Source organism: Camelus ferus, chromosome 3, assembly GCF_009834535.1.
Source record: "Camelus ferus isolate YT-003-E chromosome 3, BCGSAC_Cfer_1.0, whole genome shotgun sequence".
Lineage (NCBI taxonomy): Eukaryota > Metazoa > Chordata > Mammalia > Artiodactyla > Camelidae > Camelus > Camelus ferus.
This window is the reverse complement of record NC_045698.1, coordinates 98095575-98112884: the sequence shown is the minus strand read 5'-3', so window position 1 is coordinate 98112884 and position 17310 is coordinate 98095575. Positions and strand designations below refer to the sequence as shown.

The window sequence follows — 17310 nt, the reverse complement described above, 5'->3', positions numbered from 1 at the left end:
AACAAAAAATATCAAAGTTTTCTGAAATCATACTGGTGGTAGTTTTGGTTTCTATTCTGAGACAGTTCTATGGATATTGTAGTAAAAATCAAATGAATAATTCTTTGATGAGAAGTGAAATTTTAGGCAAGTTTGAGAGAAAACCCGGATAAAAGACTGCTGAGGTGAAGTAAAACCCTATGGCTCTGAATTGGAAGTACTGACATGAATTCATTTTGAAAAGTAAAGTTTCCTAACCCTAACCAACTAAAATGGCCTAGAGACAATGAAAGGCCAAGCAGAAATATCACCTCCAGCTTATATTGTGGTTTCTAAGTACCATTTCCCAGTAAATAGAATTAACAGCTTTTTAAGAGAAATAATTGGTTCTAAGACTGGGACAGAATCTGTATAATATAGGCCTGAAACTGAACCCAAATGTAAACTATGGACTTTGGATGATAATACTGTGTCCATGTTGGTTCATCGATTGCACCAAATATGCCACCCTGATGAGGGATGTTGAGGGTAGAAGAGTATACACGTATGAGTGGGGAGGGCTATGTGTAAACTCTCTGTATTTTCTGCTCAATTCTGTTGTGAACCTGAACCTGCTCTAAAAAATAAAGTCTATTAATTTAAAAAAAAGAAAGAAAATAGGAAAAAAAAAAAAAAAAAAAGATAGGCCTGAAACGCCTTGCCATGTCACAAAGCAAGGAAACTATCAGAGAATATAATGAGGTCATACCAAAAGGATTTAGGGGCTAAACTTATTGACCAAAGATAGTCAAACTGTCCCATCTTTTGGCAATTTTTACATCAAAAGGAATGAGGACTATGATGGAGTGAAAGCCATCATATATTTAAATCCAAAAGTTCAAAATGATGTTCAAGTCGAAACCAAAAAAATACTTCATTGGCCACCACTAAATGATACTAAGGGACCACTTCATTGTTTGGGAGGGAAAAGTAAAGGGGGGAAAAATCAAACATTTAAACTATTTTCGAAAGATTTATATCTAAGAGTAACCAAAAAGTTGATAAGGGGAAGTTTCTCTTTATAGACATACTCCAATTAATAAACAAGAAAGGAATAATAGAATTTAAAGTATCACCACTTTGCAACCTCTAATAAATTAATGGATCTAAGCAATAGTCATCAATGACTAATAACATCACAAAAACAGAGAAAATCAGACATTTTTATCTCCTGAAGAAAGTACACAAATACTACCCATGAAGTAGTCTTAAAACAAAACAGACATCATACCTGAATTCAATTAAGTCTCTAGAACTAACTACTACTTTATGGGAAATCCAAGGAACAGAAAAACAAAGTAAATGAAACAATGGAGATGCACTTAACAAAATCCATACGCTGGGAAGCTAAAGGATAAACATTCCATGCCTTCAACTAAAACTTGCAAGAGAAAAGAAAGATGGAAGAGGAGCCTACAGATTAAAGAAACTATATTGATCAATAGTTACTAAATGAACCGTAAATCAACAAAGTCATTAAACACACACATACACATTTACAAGACTATCAGGAAAATATGAAAACTGCTTGGATATTTAACGATACTAAGAAATTATTATGTTAAAATATTAGGTTAGTTGGGGAGGGTATAGCTCAAGTGGTAGAGTGCATGCATCTTGGGTTCGATCCCCAGTACCTCCTCTAAAAAAAAAAATAATAAATAAACCTAATTACCTCCTCCTCTCAAAAAAAAATTCAGGTTAGAAAACGATATTGTGATTCCTTTTTTAAGTCTTTCTTGGAGTGGTGGGTAATAGCTTGGTGGTAGAGTGCGTGCTTAGTATGCACGAGATCCTGGATTCTATCCCAAGTTCCTCCATAAAAAAAAAAGTCTGTCTTTTAGAGATACATATTGAAATATTTATTGATAATTCATAAAAATAAATTTATTTCTTAAATAATTTGATTTAAATTAAAGAAACTGAAACAAATTTTAAACTGCTTTTATAAATATATATGGTAACAGATGTTAACTAGATTTATTCTAATTCACAATGTATACAAATATTAAATCATTATGTTGTATACCTAAAACTAATATAATGTTATATGTCAATTATATCAATGAAATTTTTAATATTTAATTATTTTTAATAAAATAATTATAAAGAAATAAGTAGGGGACAAATGGGAATATAAATAAAATGAGATTGGCCATGAATTAAAAATGACTAAAGCTGAGTGATGGGTTCTTAGGATTCATTATATTTTCTATATATTCGAAAAACTACCACAACAAAAAGGTTTTTGAATGTTTTAAAAAACTGTATAGCAAATGTATTAGAAGACCTATTGGACTCTTCTTTAGTACTAAACTATCAGAAGAACTTCATGTGAATAAATCACATTCTAATCTGGAAAAAAATTTTTTTAGGGAGAAATCACATAAAAAAGAGCTTGTCAAGCCCCTGAGATAGTTCTGGAAACTACATACTTCAAATTAGCAAAGGTAGCTAAATATGAGAATCAATGGTAATGAAATAGAAAAAACAATGTCAGGAGTTCTAAGTTTGAATTTTAGCTCTGTCACTTATTAGTTTGGTTGCTTAGGGAAGTCATGTAACGTGATTGTAGATCAGTTTCCATATCTGTAAGATGTGTATAATATTTCTTACTATACTAGTGGGACCAGAATGTCTGATATTCAACAATTTCTTAGTAAACATTTACTCCTTATCAATACCATGACTACTTAGAGGGATGTGGGAAGAATGAAGGATGATAACTACTGGTAGAGAAAGACTCTTGAATGGGATACAGAGAGTTACAAAAAATAATGGAGAAATAATGACTCTGTGTCATCCTCACCTCCTCTTATTAACAGAGACTAGGAGGAACTAACTTCTCCCCTCCAGAAGCCACATATCATTCAATCTAAAGAGTATATATACATATACTAACTACAGCAAATAATAGTATTTGAATCAGGAAAGATGTCAGCTTGTACGGCTGGTTTGTGCATTGTTTCAAAATCTAAACAATCATTCAAATCACTAATGATCTAGATTGAGAAATTATTTCAACAATAATTCACAGAAAAATTGAGGCTGGGCTATACTCAAATTAATGTAACAGTGAAACCCAAAAAGGATGAATAAAGTTTTGCTAAATATTTTCTTTTCCTTTACATATTAATTTCTTGAAACATCAAGTTTTAAACAATTTATCAGATGTAGATAAAAAGAACATTTTTATATCATTTCTAAAGGATATATGAAGGTTTCTACCTATCCGGATCAATTTTTTTTCTGGTGTATTCTTACTTTGCTTTAAATAAAGCTACAAATATTCAATGTAAAAATACTTATTTCTTATTGTTGCTTAACAATGTACAAAGCACAAATTATTTTTAAACTAAGTACTTCTCCTCCCCACCCAAATTCCCACCCACTCCTCCTTTCTTTCTTTGAGAAGAGAGAATTTTCAAGAAATGAACAGGCTTAAAGGTATCGAATTATAACCTCTAATGTCATCCTCACCTCGTCTTATTAACAGAGGCTAGGAGGAACTGACTTCTCCCCTCTAGAAGTCACATATCATTCAATCTAAAGAGAAGGTCAATGAGAAGCCTTATGCTCAATAAATAAACATTAATAACAATATGAAATCTTTTTAAAAATGACATTTTTAGAGATTTAGAGGCCTAAGAAGAGCAGTCAAATTGTGGAGCTGTATTTCAACTTTCACAAAAATGAAAAAGTTAAGCTTAATTGCTAAAGTTATGAAAGCAATATAAAGGCCTTTTTCTAAGAGGCATTTTTAAATCCACATACCAGCAGCCAGTAAATATTTAACCAACTCCAGGTGTCCCTCCTGAGAAGCCTCCATCAGAGGTGTGGAGCAGCCAAGTTCAATATCAGCTCCCGCCTTAATCAGGAAGTCTGCAACTTCAGAAAATCCTCCACAGCAAGCCAAGGTCAGAGCAGTTTCTTGGGTTTCTTCTGTCTGGGCATTAATATTTGCTCCTGGGGAAAGCATAAAAATAGATAAAACTACCTAAAAAGACTTACAGTAAATATACTGTTTGAATTGTGATAATCATCTCTATCTTCTCTGCTTCTGGGGTTCCTCTCAAGGTGTTGGTAATTTATCATTAATGCAAAAAATGTCTTAGTTGTAGTAAACTTGAAGGTTACTGACACAAAGCATCCAAAGGAAACTGATTTTTTTTTATTAAAGAAGTAAAACTATTTTACCTTGTGCTAAGAGTAGTGCCACCATCTCTTCATGTCCTTCTCGAGCAGCTTCCATCAAGGGAGTGTATCCTTCATCATTAACTTCTTCAAGATTTGCCCCCCTTTCAATAAGTAGAGCTGCCAATTCAACGTGTCCTCCACAGGCAGCTAGCGTTAACGGAGACTCGAATGAATCTGCAGGCATATTCACTTGAGCACCACTATCCAAAAGCAAACGTGCTACTTCTACATGTCCATCCTGCAGATTTTCAGAAGTAAAGCAAAAAGAAAGGAATTTTTGTTTTGTTTTCAGATTTTTTTTTAAGTGAGAGAAGAAAAGCAAGTGTCAATGAAAGACAAGAGGAAAGAAAAGGAGATGCAGCTTAGATGCATAAATATTATCATGCCCATTCAAGCAATTTGAGATCTGTATTACCAAAAGTCCATTAAAATTATTTTACTTTACTTTGAGCAAGCCCAAAATTTTCCAGTAGAATCAGACTTGTGACATATAGTTACAATTTCAAATAACTTTGAATTTCCAAATACTCTGAAGTTCTAAAAACTATTAAATCCATAGTCAACAGCACCTCAAAATAATTACTGTTTATTCTACTGCCAGGTCAAATATAGCCATAGCCTCAAACTTAGGTGTCATGTTTAAGTGTATAAACTGTGTTAGATCTATTTAAGAAACAAAGACATGGCAAAAAATAACACAACAAATTCGGTGAAGTCATTACCACTTGGGATTATGTCACCAAGCTAAATCCCTATGGACTGACACTATCTTATATTTTTTTATCACTAGCTTGTTGTAATGAGGCAAAGAAGTTTACAGAGATGTAAAAATAAATCTTATTAAATAAATAAATATCTTATTTACTTATAAATCATTTTAGCATGAGCCCATCACATAGGTAGTAAGGCAATCAACAATAAAACATTCTCATGGAGGATATCCATTCTATCCTTCTATTACCATAAATACACACCTTTAGTTTCAAATTTTATACTTCAAATTTTTATATAGGTCTTAACTCTTGTTGTGGCAAATAAAGACAGATGTTGTGTTGTTCCGTATTTCAAAAATAATCAAAGTATTGCTAATGAAAAGTAAAAACTGAGTACAAAAATAAGGTTTTATCTTTTTTTTTTCCTCACTGGCTGTTTGAAGATCAGCTGCCATCATGAATGACACAGTAACTATCCAGACCAGGAAGTTAATGACCAACTGACTACTTCAGGGGAAATAGTCATTAATGATCAGTCACACTTTCTTGCCTCTTAATATGTCTAGTAGTTTTTCATTGTAAGCCACATGCTGTGGATGATCCCTCTTCAAGGCTCTGGATTATCCTGTCCTCCTTTTAAGACTGTGAAATTATGTTCTAGCAGGCAGTGACCAGTGAATGAATCACACTCATGCTATTGAGGCTTAATTTTAGCATTACGTTCACTCTTTAGTCCTAGAGATATTTACTCTTTGTTTGGATATAGTTCCTTGGTCCATGGTTTGGAAGATGCCCGAAGACAGAAAGTTGGAGTGAATGTAGGGTTCATCTCATGTGTTCCATTCTTTCAGTGATCATAGCCCTAGCCCTAGCCTGACTGATCATCAAGATATAAAATAATAAAAGTTGACCCAGAAGTGAATCAAATATAGGAGTCAAAGAAAAGAACTTCAAAATAGCTATTAGGTATATTAAAGAAAATTGAATGCCATTTGCAGCAACATGGATGGACCTAAAGATCATCATTCTAAGTGAAGTAAGCCAGAAAGAGAAAGAAAAATATCATATGATATCACTCATATGTGGAATCTAAAAAAAAAAAAAAAAAGACACTATGAACTCATCAACAAAACAGACTCTCAGACTTAGTAAACAATCTTATTGTTACCAGGGAAAGGGAGTGGGAGGGGATAAATTTGGAAGTTTGATATTTACAAATGTTAGCCACTATATATAAAAATAGATTTTAAAAATGTTTCTTTAGTATAGCACAGGGAACTATGCTGAGTATCTTGTAATAACCTTTAATGGAAAAAAATATGAAAATGAGTATCTATATGTATAGACAAGACTGGGACATTGTGCTGTACACCAGAAATTGACACATTGTAATTGACTGTACTTCAATTAAAAAAAAAAAAGAAAGAAAATTGAGGGGAAAAAAATGGAGAAACTGGAAGAAAAAATAAATTCCAGCATAGAACCACCTTATAAAAATACCGTATCAATAATTACATTTAAATATAAATGATCTATACAAACCAATTAAAAAACAGAGACTGGCAGAGTGGGTTACAAAACACGACCCAAATATACACTGTCTACAAGAAATCTAACTTCAGTATAATGACACATGCAGTTTGAAAGAAAAGGATAAAAGCATTTATCAGGCAAACATTAATCAGAGGAAAGCAGAGTAGCCATATTAATATCAGATAAAGGAGACCTCAGAACAAAGAAAATTAAGAGATAGAGAGTTAATATAATGATAAAAGGGTCAATCACAAAGAAGACATAGCAATTCCGAAAATGTACATGCACCGAAACAACAGAGCTCCAAAATGTGGGGGAAAAAGTAAGGGAACTAAAAGAAGAAAAAGACAAATCAACAAATATGGTTGGAGATTTCAACGCCCCCTCTCAACAACTGTTTTAACAATTAGACAGACATTCAGAAAGGATGTAGAAGAACTCTATACCATCTGTTAACAGGGTCTTATTGGCTTTACAGAACACTCCATCCACCAAAAGCAGAATATACATTCTTTTCAAATGCCCATGTAATATAGAACCATATCCTGATTGTAAAACAAACCTCAAAAATTAAAGAACTGAAATCATACAGAATGTGTTCTCTGATCACAACGGAATCAAACTAGAAATCATTAACAAAAAGACCAGGAAAATTTTCAAACATTCAAATGTTTAAAACTAAACACATATCAAAATAATCCATGAGTCAAAAAGAAAGTTTCAAGTGAAATATAAAAAATACAATAAACTGAATGAAAATGAAATATGATAGATCAAAATTTGTAGGATACAGCTAAAGCAGTGCCGAGAGGGAAATTTACTGCACTAAATATGTACAACAGAAAAGAGGAAATGTCTCAAATCAATCATCTAAATTCCCAACTCAAGAGCCCAGAAAAAGAGCAAAGTAAACCCAAAGCAGGCAGAAGGAATGAAATAATAAAGAATAGAGTGGAATTAAGTCAGAGATTAGCAAAAAGAAAGTTTTGAAAATGAATCAACCAAGTTTATTCTCTGAAAAGATGAACAAAATTGACAAACCTTTAGTCAGACTTACTATGAAAAAAACCCAGAAGGATCAAATTACTAAAATCAAGAATGAAAAGGACATTAATGCTGACCATATAAAAATAAAAAGGATTATGAGAGAATACTATGGAACAATTGGATGCCAACCAATTAGATAACCTAGATGAAATGGACAAACTCCTAGAAAGACATAAACTATCAAAACTGACTCAAGAAAAAAAAAGTCAGTCTAAATAGATCTATAAAACATGACTGAATTAGTAACGAAAAAATCTTTCCACTGAGCAATCTTACTCCTAGATATATACCGAACAGAAATGATTGCTTCAAAAGACATATACAAGAATGTTCATAGCAGCTTTACTGGTAATAGCCAAACTCTGAAAACAACACAAATGTCCATCACAAAAGACTATGGCATATTTATACAATAGAATACTAACCAAAGATTAAAAAGAGCAAACCACTGTATAATGGAACAACATGGATATAATTCTCACATAAATAATATCGAGTGAAAAAAATCAGATACCAAAGAATACGCATTGTATTATCCTATTTATATGAAGTTCAAAACAAGAAAACTAATTTTTGGCAACAGAAGTTAGAATTGTGGTTACTCTTGAAGGAGGGTACTGACTAGAAGTGGGCATAGGTGAGCCTTCTGGGGTCCTGTTCTAGTTGCTACATAGGTACATACATACATAAAATGTCAAGCCATGTAATTAAGATATGGCAGATTACTGTATTTAAGTTATACCCAATTTAAAAGTACTATGTTTTTTTTCCATCATTTAGAGTTTGAGATAGATTTTTTAAAATAAATTTCTGATTTACTCTGCAAATTTAGGAGTCATTAAAACGAATTTATTAAGTCTTCCAATTGCTAATTTGTTTATCCCGATTGTTAACTCACACTTTCCTCTAAACTGTATTCTACTAATTACCTTGAATAATTGGTATACTGTTGTTAGAATAGGATACAAAGATACCTTAATCAGAAATAAAGCAATATATGTCTTGAGAATTTTTTATTAAAAAAGATACTAATTTTTAGGAGTTCTACAAAGATGGCTTCAAATTCTTTCTCACACCCTCCCATTAAAATATAAATTTTACCTCCCCCTTGACTGCTTTAATCCATTAAATACAGTGAAAATGATATTGTGTCAGTTCTTAGCTTCTCTCTTACAATGCTATCGGTAATCCTTGGGATCTAGCTACTATTAAAGCCCATGTAAGAGATTATCCATGGCAAAAGAGAGGTCTGACTTCCAACCATCACTAACAATGTGCCAGACATGTGAGTTAAACCATATTTCACCCAGCCTCTATCTGACAGCAACTGTATGAGAAACTGCCCCCAATGAAAAAGAACAGAATAACCATCCAATCAACATAAAAAATGATGAAAAATAAAAATGTTATTGTATTAAGTCACTATGTTTCAAGTGATCTGTTATGCAGTAATATACAACAAAATAGGAATTACCATCGATAATGATGTGCTTACTTAATCACATCTCAAAAAACATTTGTACTTCCAGGTAATTTTCTTGTCATTACACCTGTCTTAAAAACTCAGATAGCTCTGATTTCTTTGTATTTGATATATGCTTTGTAGATACACAGATATCTAAGTGCTTACAGAAGAAGTAGAAGAAAAATGGTTCTTGGATTGATCTATGACCAAACATGCTGGAAAAGTTTTAGGAATCCAGCACTGTTTTATTAACAAAAGCATATATTTGCTAAGTAATACCCTTTGGAACACGTTTGTTTTGAAAATTTGTGCTGCCAACAGAAAATCTATATTAAATATATTTTGCAACTGTTAGTATATGTAAATAAAGAAATATCAGCATATATAAAATATTTCATTTTTACTGTCAAATTTTTTCTATGATTTCTCTAACAAACATTGCTATTTTAAAAAATTGGCTTACATAAGAGTCAGTGTAATGCTAGTGGCAAAAAATTCAGCTGAAAAAAGAAGACCCAGACTTGGGCATGGCCACCACTTCCTGTTACACAATCTACACAAATAATTGTGGTGGGCCCAGGACTCTAACATCTGTTAACTAACTGAATGATTTGAGACAAAATTCTCCCAATTTTGTTGTTTCTTAGTTTTTCCACAGTTATAAAATAAAGAGTCTGACCTAAGCTTCTAACTTAGAGATGTTATGTTGACAGGATTAAATGTAATATTTATCTTTGATACAAAATGCTTGAACAAGAACTCTAATTCTAGGTTATCCTGAAAAGAAGCAAACAAATGCTTTATAGGTTACCCATAGAGTATATTAGTCAATATATTTTGAGGGTCAGTTTGCTTTACAAGTTTTAATATGAAGCTACAAAAACTATAGAAAGATGTCTATTATCTCCAAAATATATTACTTTAGGGTTGCATGTTACTGTCCTTTTCCAAAAGTATACTCAGTCATTAATTGCGTTAAATTTAGAATCAGGTTAAGAAATTATACAAACCAGGGAAGTGGATATAGCTCAGTGGTAGAGTGCATGCTTAGCATGAGAGAGATCCTGGGTTCAATTCCCAGCACCATCAAAAAAAAAAAAAAAAAAAAGAAAGAAAGAAAGAAAGAAGGAAATTATACAAACCAGAAACCAATCAACTGGACTGACAACAGAAGAACAAACTAAACCCAAAACTAGCATAAAGAAGGAATAACAAAGATTAGAGCCGAAATAAGCAAAGAACAGAAAACAATAGGGAAAAATCAATGAAAATAAAGTTGGTTCTTTGGAAAGATCAACAAAATTCAATGAACTAAGAAAAAGAGAGAAGACTCAAAGTACTAAAATCAGAAATGAAAGTGGGGACATTACTACCAATGCAATACAAATAGAAAAGATTACTATGAACAACTGTACACCAACAAATTGAGTAACTTTGATGAAGTGGACAAATTCCTAGAGACAAAAAAAACCTACCAAGACTAAATCACAAAGGAACAAACTCTAAATAGACCTATAACTAGCAAGGAGATTGAATCAGTCATAAAAAGAAACAAAGAAAGTTTCTTTCTACCAACAAAGAAAACCTCTGGAATTGATGGCTTCACTGGTGTATTCTACCAAACATTTAAAGAAGAATTAACATGAATTCTTCTCAAACTTTTCCAAAAACCTAAAGAGGACGGAATATTTTTTAATTCATTCTTTGAGGCCAGCATTGACCTGATACCAAAGCCAAAGACACTACAGCAGAATAAAACTACAAACCAATATTCTTTATGAACACTGATGCGAAAATATTCAACAAAACACTAGAGAACCAAATTCAGCAATATATTACAAGAATTATACACCATGACCAAGTGAGATTTATTACAGGAGTTCAAGGATGGATCAACATACGAAAATTGACTGATATAATATACCACAGTAATAGAATAAGGGGAAAAAAGCACATGATCATCTCCATTGATAAAGAAAAAGCATTTCACAGAATTCAAAATCCTTTCATGATAAAAACACTCAACAAGGGGAGGATATATCTTAGCGATAAGAGTATATACTTAGCAAGCACAACGTCCTGGTTTCAATCTCCAGTACCTCCATTAAAACAAACAAACAAACTAGTATTACCTCTCCCAAAAAAGAGTTTAAAAAAAAAAAGATGAGGATAAAAACAGGGGTAAAAAAACTTAAAAGAGGGAGAGGGTATAACTCAGTGGTAGAGTGAATGCCTAGCATGCACAAGGTCCTGGATTCAACCCCCAGTACCTCCATTTAAAATAAATAAATAAATAAATAAATAAGCCTAATTACCTCCCCCCAACAAAATTTTTTAAATAAATAAAATAAATAAAAATAAATTAAAAAATTTTTAAACTTAAAAAGAAATCAATTGGGCCATTAAAAAAATAGAAAAAAAAAAACACTCAACAAATTAAGACTAGAAGGAAACTATCTCAACATACTAAAAGCCACATATAAAAAACCCACAGCAAACATCACACTCAATGGTGAAAGGCTAAAAGCTTTTCCTCTAAGATCAAAAACAAGGCAAGGATGCTTATTTTCACCACTTCTATTCAACACAGTACTGGAAGTTCTAGCCAGAGCTATTAGGCAAGGAAAAAGGGGAAAAAAGGAATCAAGATTGGAAAGGAAAAGTAAAATCATCTCTGTTCACAGGTGATATGCTCTTGTATGTAGAAAACACTGAAGACCACACACACACACAAATTGTTAGAATAAGTGAATTCACCAAAGTACCAAGATACAAAGTAATACACAAAATTTAGTTGCATTTCAGTGCATTTTTAAAAAAAAATTGGGGGGGGGTAATTAGCTTTACTTACTTATTTATTTAAGGAGATATTGGGGATTGAACCGAGGACCTTGTGCCTACTAAGCAGGTGCTCTACCACTGAGCTATACCCTCCCCACCAATGCATTTTTGATGAACAATATGACAAGGATATCACAAAAACAATTCCATTTATAATAGCATTAAAAAGAAAAAAATACTTAGGAATTAACTAAGGAAGTAAAATACTTGTACAATGGAAACTACAAAGCATTGCTTTAAGAAATTAAAGCCATAAATAAAGGGAATGTTCACGGACTAGAAAACTAGATGGAGCACAAGGGATTTTTAGAGCAATGAAATTATTCTGTATGATACCACAGTGGTGGCTACATGTTATCATGCATTTGTCAAAACACATAGAATGTACAACATCAAGAGTGAACCCTAATGTAAACTATGGACTTTGGTTGATAATACTGTGTCCATGTTGGTTCATTGATTGTACCAAACATGCCACACTGATGAGGCATGTTGAGGGTAGGGGAGTATACATGTGTGGGTGGGGAGGGCTATGTATGAACTCTGTATTTTCTGCTATGAACCTGAAACTGCTCTAAAAAAATTAAGTCTATTAATTAAAAAAAGAAAAATAGAAATGTTAATATAGCTATTATGCTCTTTAACATGGATTGATTTTAGTCCTTTGATTTTTTTTGTACCAGTGTTTAATAGCTACAGAAATCACAACCTAGAGATAGTTTTCATTTTAAAAAAATTACTGCTTGCAAATAACCATATGTGGCCAAACTGACTGCATGTGTTGACTCAGTTTTTGGAAGAAGTAATCTTAGTCATATTTGCTACAAGACTTCTTGTTCTCTGAAGAAAATGTCACTTTGGGAAGATTGCACAAATTTTTTTTTAAAGCGGTGCAAAAAAAAAAAAAGGAAAACTTAATATTATTAAGATGTCAGTACTATCCAAACCAATCTACAGATTCAATGCAATCCATATCAAAAATCCAATGGAGTTTTCTGCAGAAACAGAAAAGCTCATCTTAAAATTCATATGCAATCTAAGAGAACCGTGAATAGCTAAAACAATCTTAGAAAAAAAAACAAAGCTGGAGGACTCACATTTCTTGATGTCAAAACTTATACAAAGCTACAGTAATCACAGCTTTGTAGTTCTGGCTTAAAGACAGACATATAGACCCACGGAACAGAATAGAGAGCCCAGAAATAAACCCATGCGTATATGGTCAAATGATTTGTGACAAGGATGTCAAGATGATTCAAATGAGAAAAGCCAGCCTTTTCAACACTGATGCTGGGAAAACTGGATATCCACATGCAAAAGAATGAAATTAAACCCTTACCTAACACCACATACAAGAATTAACTCAAAATGGATCAAAGACCTAAACATAAGAGCTAAAACTATAAAACTGCTAGAAGAAAACACAGGAGAAAAGCCTCATGATACTGGATTTGGCAATGATTTCTTGGATATGACATCAAAGGCACAGGCAACAGCAACAACAAAAAAGACAAACTACTTAATTAAAAATGTTTGTGCACAAAAGAACACTACCAACAAAATAAAAAGGCAACCCACAGAATGGGAGGAAATATTTATATATCATATATCTGATAAGGGATTAATGTCCAGAATATATAAAACTCATCAACAAAAACAACCTAATTCAAGAATGGGTAAAGGATTTGAATAGACGTTTCTTCAGAAGATATACAAATGGCCAATAACCATATGAAAAGATGCTACACATCACTAATCATTAGGGAAATGCAAATCAAACTACAAACATTAAATCAAAAAAAAAGAAAATAGGTGTTGGTGAGGATGTGAAGAAATGAGGACCCCTGTACACTACTGGTGTACTATTATTGGTGAGAATGTAAAATGGTGTAACTGCTGTGGAAAAATAGTATGGTGGTGGTTCCTCAAAACATTAAAAATAGAATTACCATATGATCAAGCAATCCTACTTCTGGGTATATACCCAAAAGAACTGAAAGCGAGGACTCAAACAGATATTTGTACACCCATGTTCATAGCACCATTATTCACAATTGCTAAAGCATGAAAGCAACCCAAGTGTCCATTAGTGGATGAATGCATAAGCAAAATGTGGCATATACATACAATAAAATATTATGGCACCCCAATGTTCATAGTAGCACTATTTACAATAGCCAAGACATGGAAACAACCTAAATGTCCATCAACAGATGACTGCATAAAGAAGTTGTGATGTACTTATACAATAGAATACTACTCAGCCATAAAAAATAATAAGTTAATGCCATTTGGAGTAACATGATGGACCTGGAGATTGTCATTCTCAATGAACTAAGCCAGAAAGAGAAAGAAAAACATCATATGATGTCACTTATATGTGGAATCTAAAAAAATGACACCAGTGAACTAATTTATAAAACAGAAACAGACTCATAGACATAGAAAACAAACTTATGGTTACCAGGGAGTGGGGAAAGGGCTGGGAAGGGATAAATTGGGAGTTTGAGATTTGCAGATACAAAGTACTACATATAAAACAGATAAACAACAAGTTTCTACTAGATAGTACAGGAAACTATATTCAATATCTTGTAGTAACCTATAATAAAAAAGAATATGAAAAGGAATATATGTATGTATAGGTATGACTGAACTATTATGCTATACACCAGAAATAGACACAACATTGTAAACTGACTATACTTCAATTTAAAATATATATATATAAATAAAATGTAGCCTTAAAGAATGAAGAAATTCTGACATATGCAAAAACATGGGTGAATCTGAGGACATTACACTAAATGAAATAAGCCAGTCACAAAAAGACAGATATTGTATGATTCCACTTGTATGAGGGACTTAATGTAGTCAAAATCATAGAGATAAAAAGTGATATGGTGATTACCAGAAATAGGAAGACATGGGGAATGAAAAGTTGTTTAATGAATATAGAGTTTCAGTTTTATAAGATGAAAAGAGTTCCAGAGACAGGTGGTACTGATGGTTGGACAACATTATGAATGTAGTTAATATCACTTAAAAATAGTTAAGATGGTAATTTTATGACATGTATACTTTACCAAAATGAAAAAACTGGGAAGAAAATAAAAGCACAAGAAGTATGTTGGAAATGACATAGCCAGACCTACCTTCTGTACTGTTTCCTACATTAACAGATTTATTATTGAAAATTAAGCAAAACATTGTACACTTCCCCTTCCCTCTCTGACAACACAAAATTTTCAAAATCTTTACTGATATCATAATAATTATTCAAAAAGATTCTCAAAAGCTTAAGCAGACATGACCCTTTCTTCCCATAAAATCTCAAGTGAAGACAATTTAAAATTACCATGCAAGCCTCCATTAAGGCAGTATGCATCTCATCTGTTTTGTGCTCTTGATCTGCACCAGCATCAAGCAGAAAGCGAACCATATCCAAATGGCCTTAAGAAAAAAAAGAACCAAATTTTAAAACTGTATTTCTCAAGAGTTGAGTATCAATTTAACATGTAAGTATTAAAATGGGGCATCTTTTTCTTTCAGGTGTCTATACAAAAATTTGTAAGAGAACTTATTTTGCATTCAATAAATAAATCAACAGTTTTACAAAGCCAATCCAAAATAATAAGCAGGCTCTCGTCAAGGTCTTATCTAGGTTTTAAAGATTGAATTAGTCCACATTAGCACATTAAATCAAGTTAAGTAAAGCACTACTACTTATTCTTTGATTTAATCTATATCAACTACCAAATCAAAACACTGAAATCAAATAGAATGCCAGGTAAAGTTATGTTTTGATCACATTTTTCAGAAAAAAAGCTTTAAAATAATAACCATAAACTCACTGTGGCAATGAGCAGGCACAGAAAACTCCATTCAAAATAATTTCAACCCTCTTGATACATTTAATATATAAAAAGCCTTAACAGTCAATAAGAAATAGACAAACACTCCAGTAGAAAAATGGATGAAGGACATGAAATGGTAATTCAAAAAAGAAATGAAAATGAATATTAAACTGATGAAAAAATATTAAACCTTCCTACTAAACAAATGCAAATTAAAATGAAACACCATTTTTTACTATCAAAATGGCAAATATTAAAAAGAATGATAATACCCAGTGTTGGTGAGGGTGTAGGGTGGGGTAAAGGGCACTCTCAAACACTGCTGGTGGGAGTGTAAATTGGTTCAACCTTTCTAGAAGGCAATTTGGCAATATGTATCAAAAGCCTTAAAAGTGTCCATACCCTTTGACCCAGCAATTCCACTTCCAGGAATTTATCCTAAGGAAATAATCAGAGATTAGGCAAAGATGTCTGTACAAGGATGTTATCACAGTGTTTTTAATAATAGTGAAAAATTGGGAACAATTCAAGTGTCCAACAATAGGCAATTATGGTGCATCCATTTGATGTATTTGGCAGAGATTGTTAGTCCCCTACCCAATATCCATTCTCTCATTTTTCCTTAATAACAGAACTCCAATTTCATCTCATTGGCAACATGCTTGACTAAAAGACTACATTTTCCAGCCTCCCTTGCTGCAATGTGTAGCCAATGAGATGTAAGAGGGAGTTATAAGGCAGGACTTCTAGGAAAACTCCCTAAAGGTAGCTTACTAAATTAGAATGCACTCCTCATTTTGCCCTTACCCTCTTCATCCTTCCTAGAATATGGATTGCTGGAGCCCTACCTACCATCTTTGATTATAAGTAACCTACAGGATAGAAACCACATACTAGGACGGTGGAGAAGAAAAACAGAATGCTGAGCTCTTGATAACAATGGAACTGCCTTATTAGCTCTAGATGCCCTACACTTGGAATTATTTTATGTAAAAGAGAGAAGCCTTCTCTTTTCTTAGAATCATTATTAATTTAGGTTCTGTGACATGCAGCCAAAGCCACTCCTAACTGATACAGTGAAATACCATGTGACCATCAAAAGCTGTATTACAAAAGTATTTATTGAGATGGGGAAATGTTCATGATGTACTGCTAAATAAAATAAACAGACTATAAAATAGTGTTAGAGTATGATTGTTTGGTTTTAAAAATGTATATATAGAGTTGACCCTTGAGCAATAGGGAGGGTTAGGGATATGGACTCCTAGTGCAATCAAAAATCCACATATATCTTCAGAGTTGGTCCTCCAAATCCTTGATTCCACATCCAAGGACTCAACCAACCTTTGACTATGTAATAAAATAGTACATATTTATTTTTTAAAATCCATGTATAAATGAACCTATGTAGTTCAAATCCATGTTGTAAGAGTCAACTGTATATATATTTGTTTAAAAACACTGGAAGTAAATACACTAAAATATTGTTTATGTGCTTTTTAAATCTTTAGATGGTAGCATTACATGTCATTGAAAAAATTCTTTTCTTTATGCTATTCTGTGTTTCCTTAGGTTTTCTGTATCACGTGTTATTATAATTTGAGTGTGTATTATTTTTGAAATAAAGGTTGGAAAAATC

The 17310-nt window shown here is 32.5% G+C and overlaps 1 protein-coding gene across 13 annotated transcripts in view; it reads right to left on the bottom strand.

Moving 5' to 3' along the window:
- LOC102509932 (ankyrin repeat and KH domain-containing protein 1) overlaps positions 1 to 17310 on the bottom strand; it is a 112320-nt gene that overhangs the window by 64088 nt on the left and 30922 nt on the right. For all 13 annotated transcript variants that reach the window (XM_032476890.1, XM_032476892.1, XM_032476881.1 and 10 more), the window contains exons 7-9: positions 15173 to 15267; positions 4216 to 4453; positions 3793 to 3984 (exon numbers count right to left, since the gene is read on the bottom strand). In XM_032476890.1, the coding sequence (XP_032332781.1) occupies positions 3793 to 3984; positions 4216 to 4453; positions 15173 to 15267 (525 nt within the window). The remainder of the gene's footprint in view (positions 1 to 3792; positions 3985 to 4215; positions 4454 to 15172; positions 15268 to 17310) is intronic.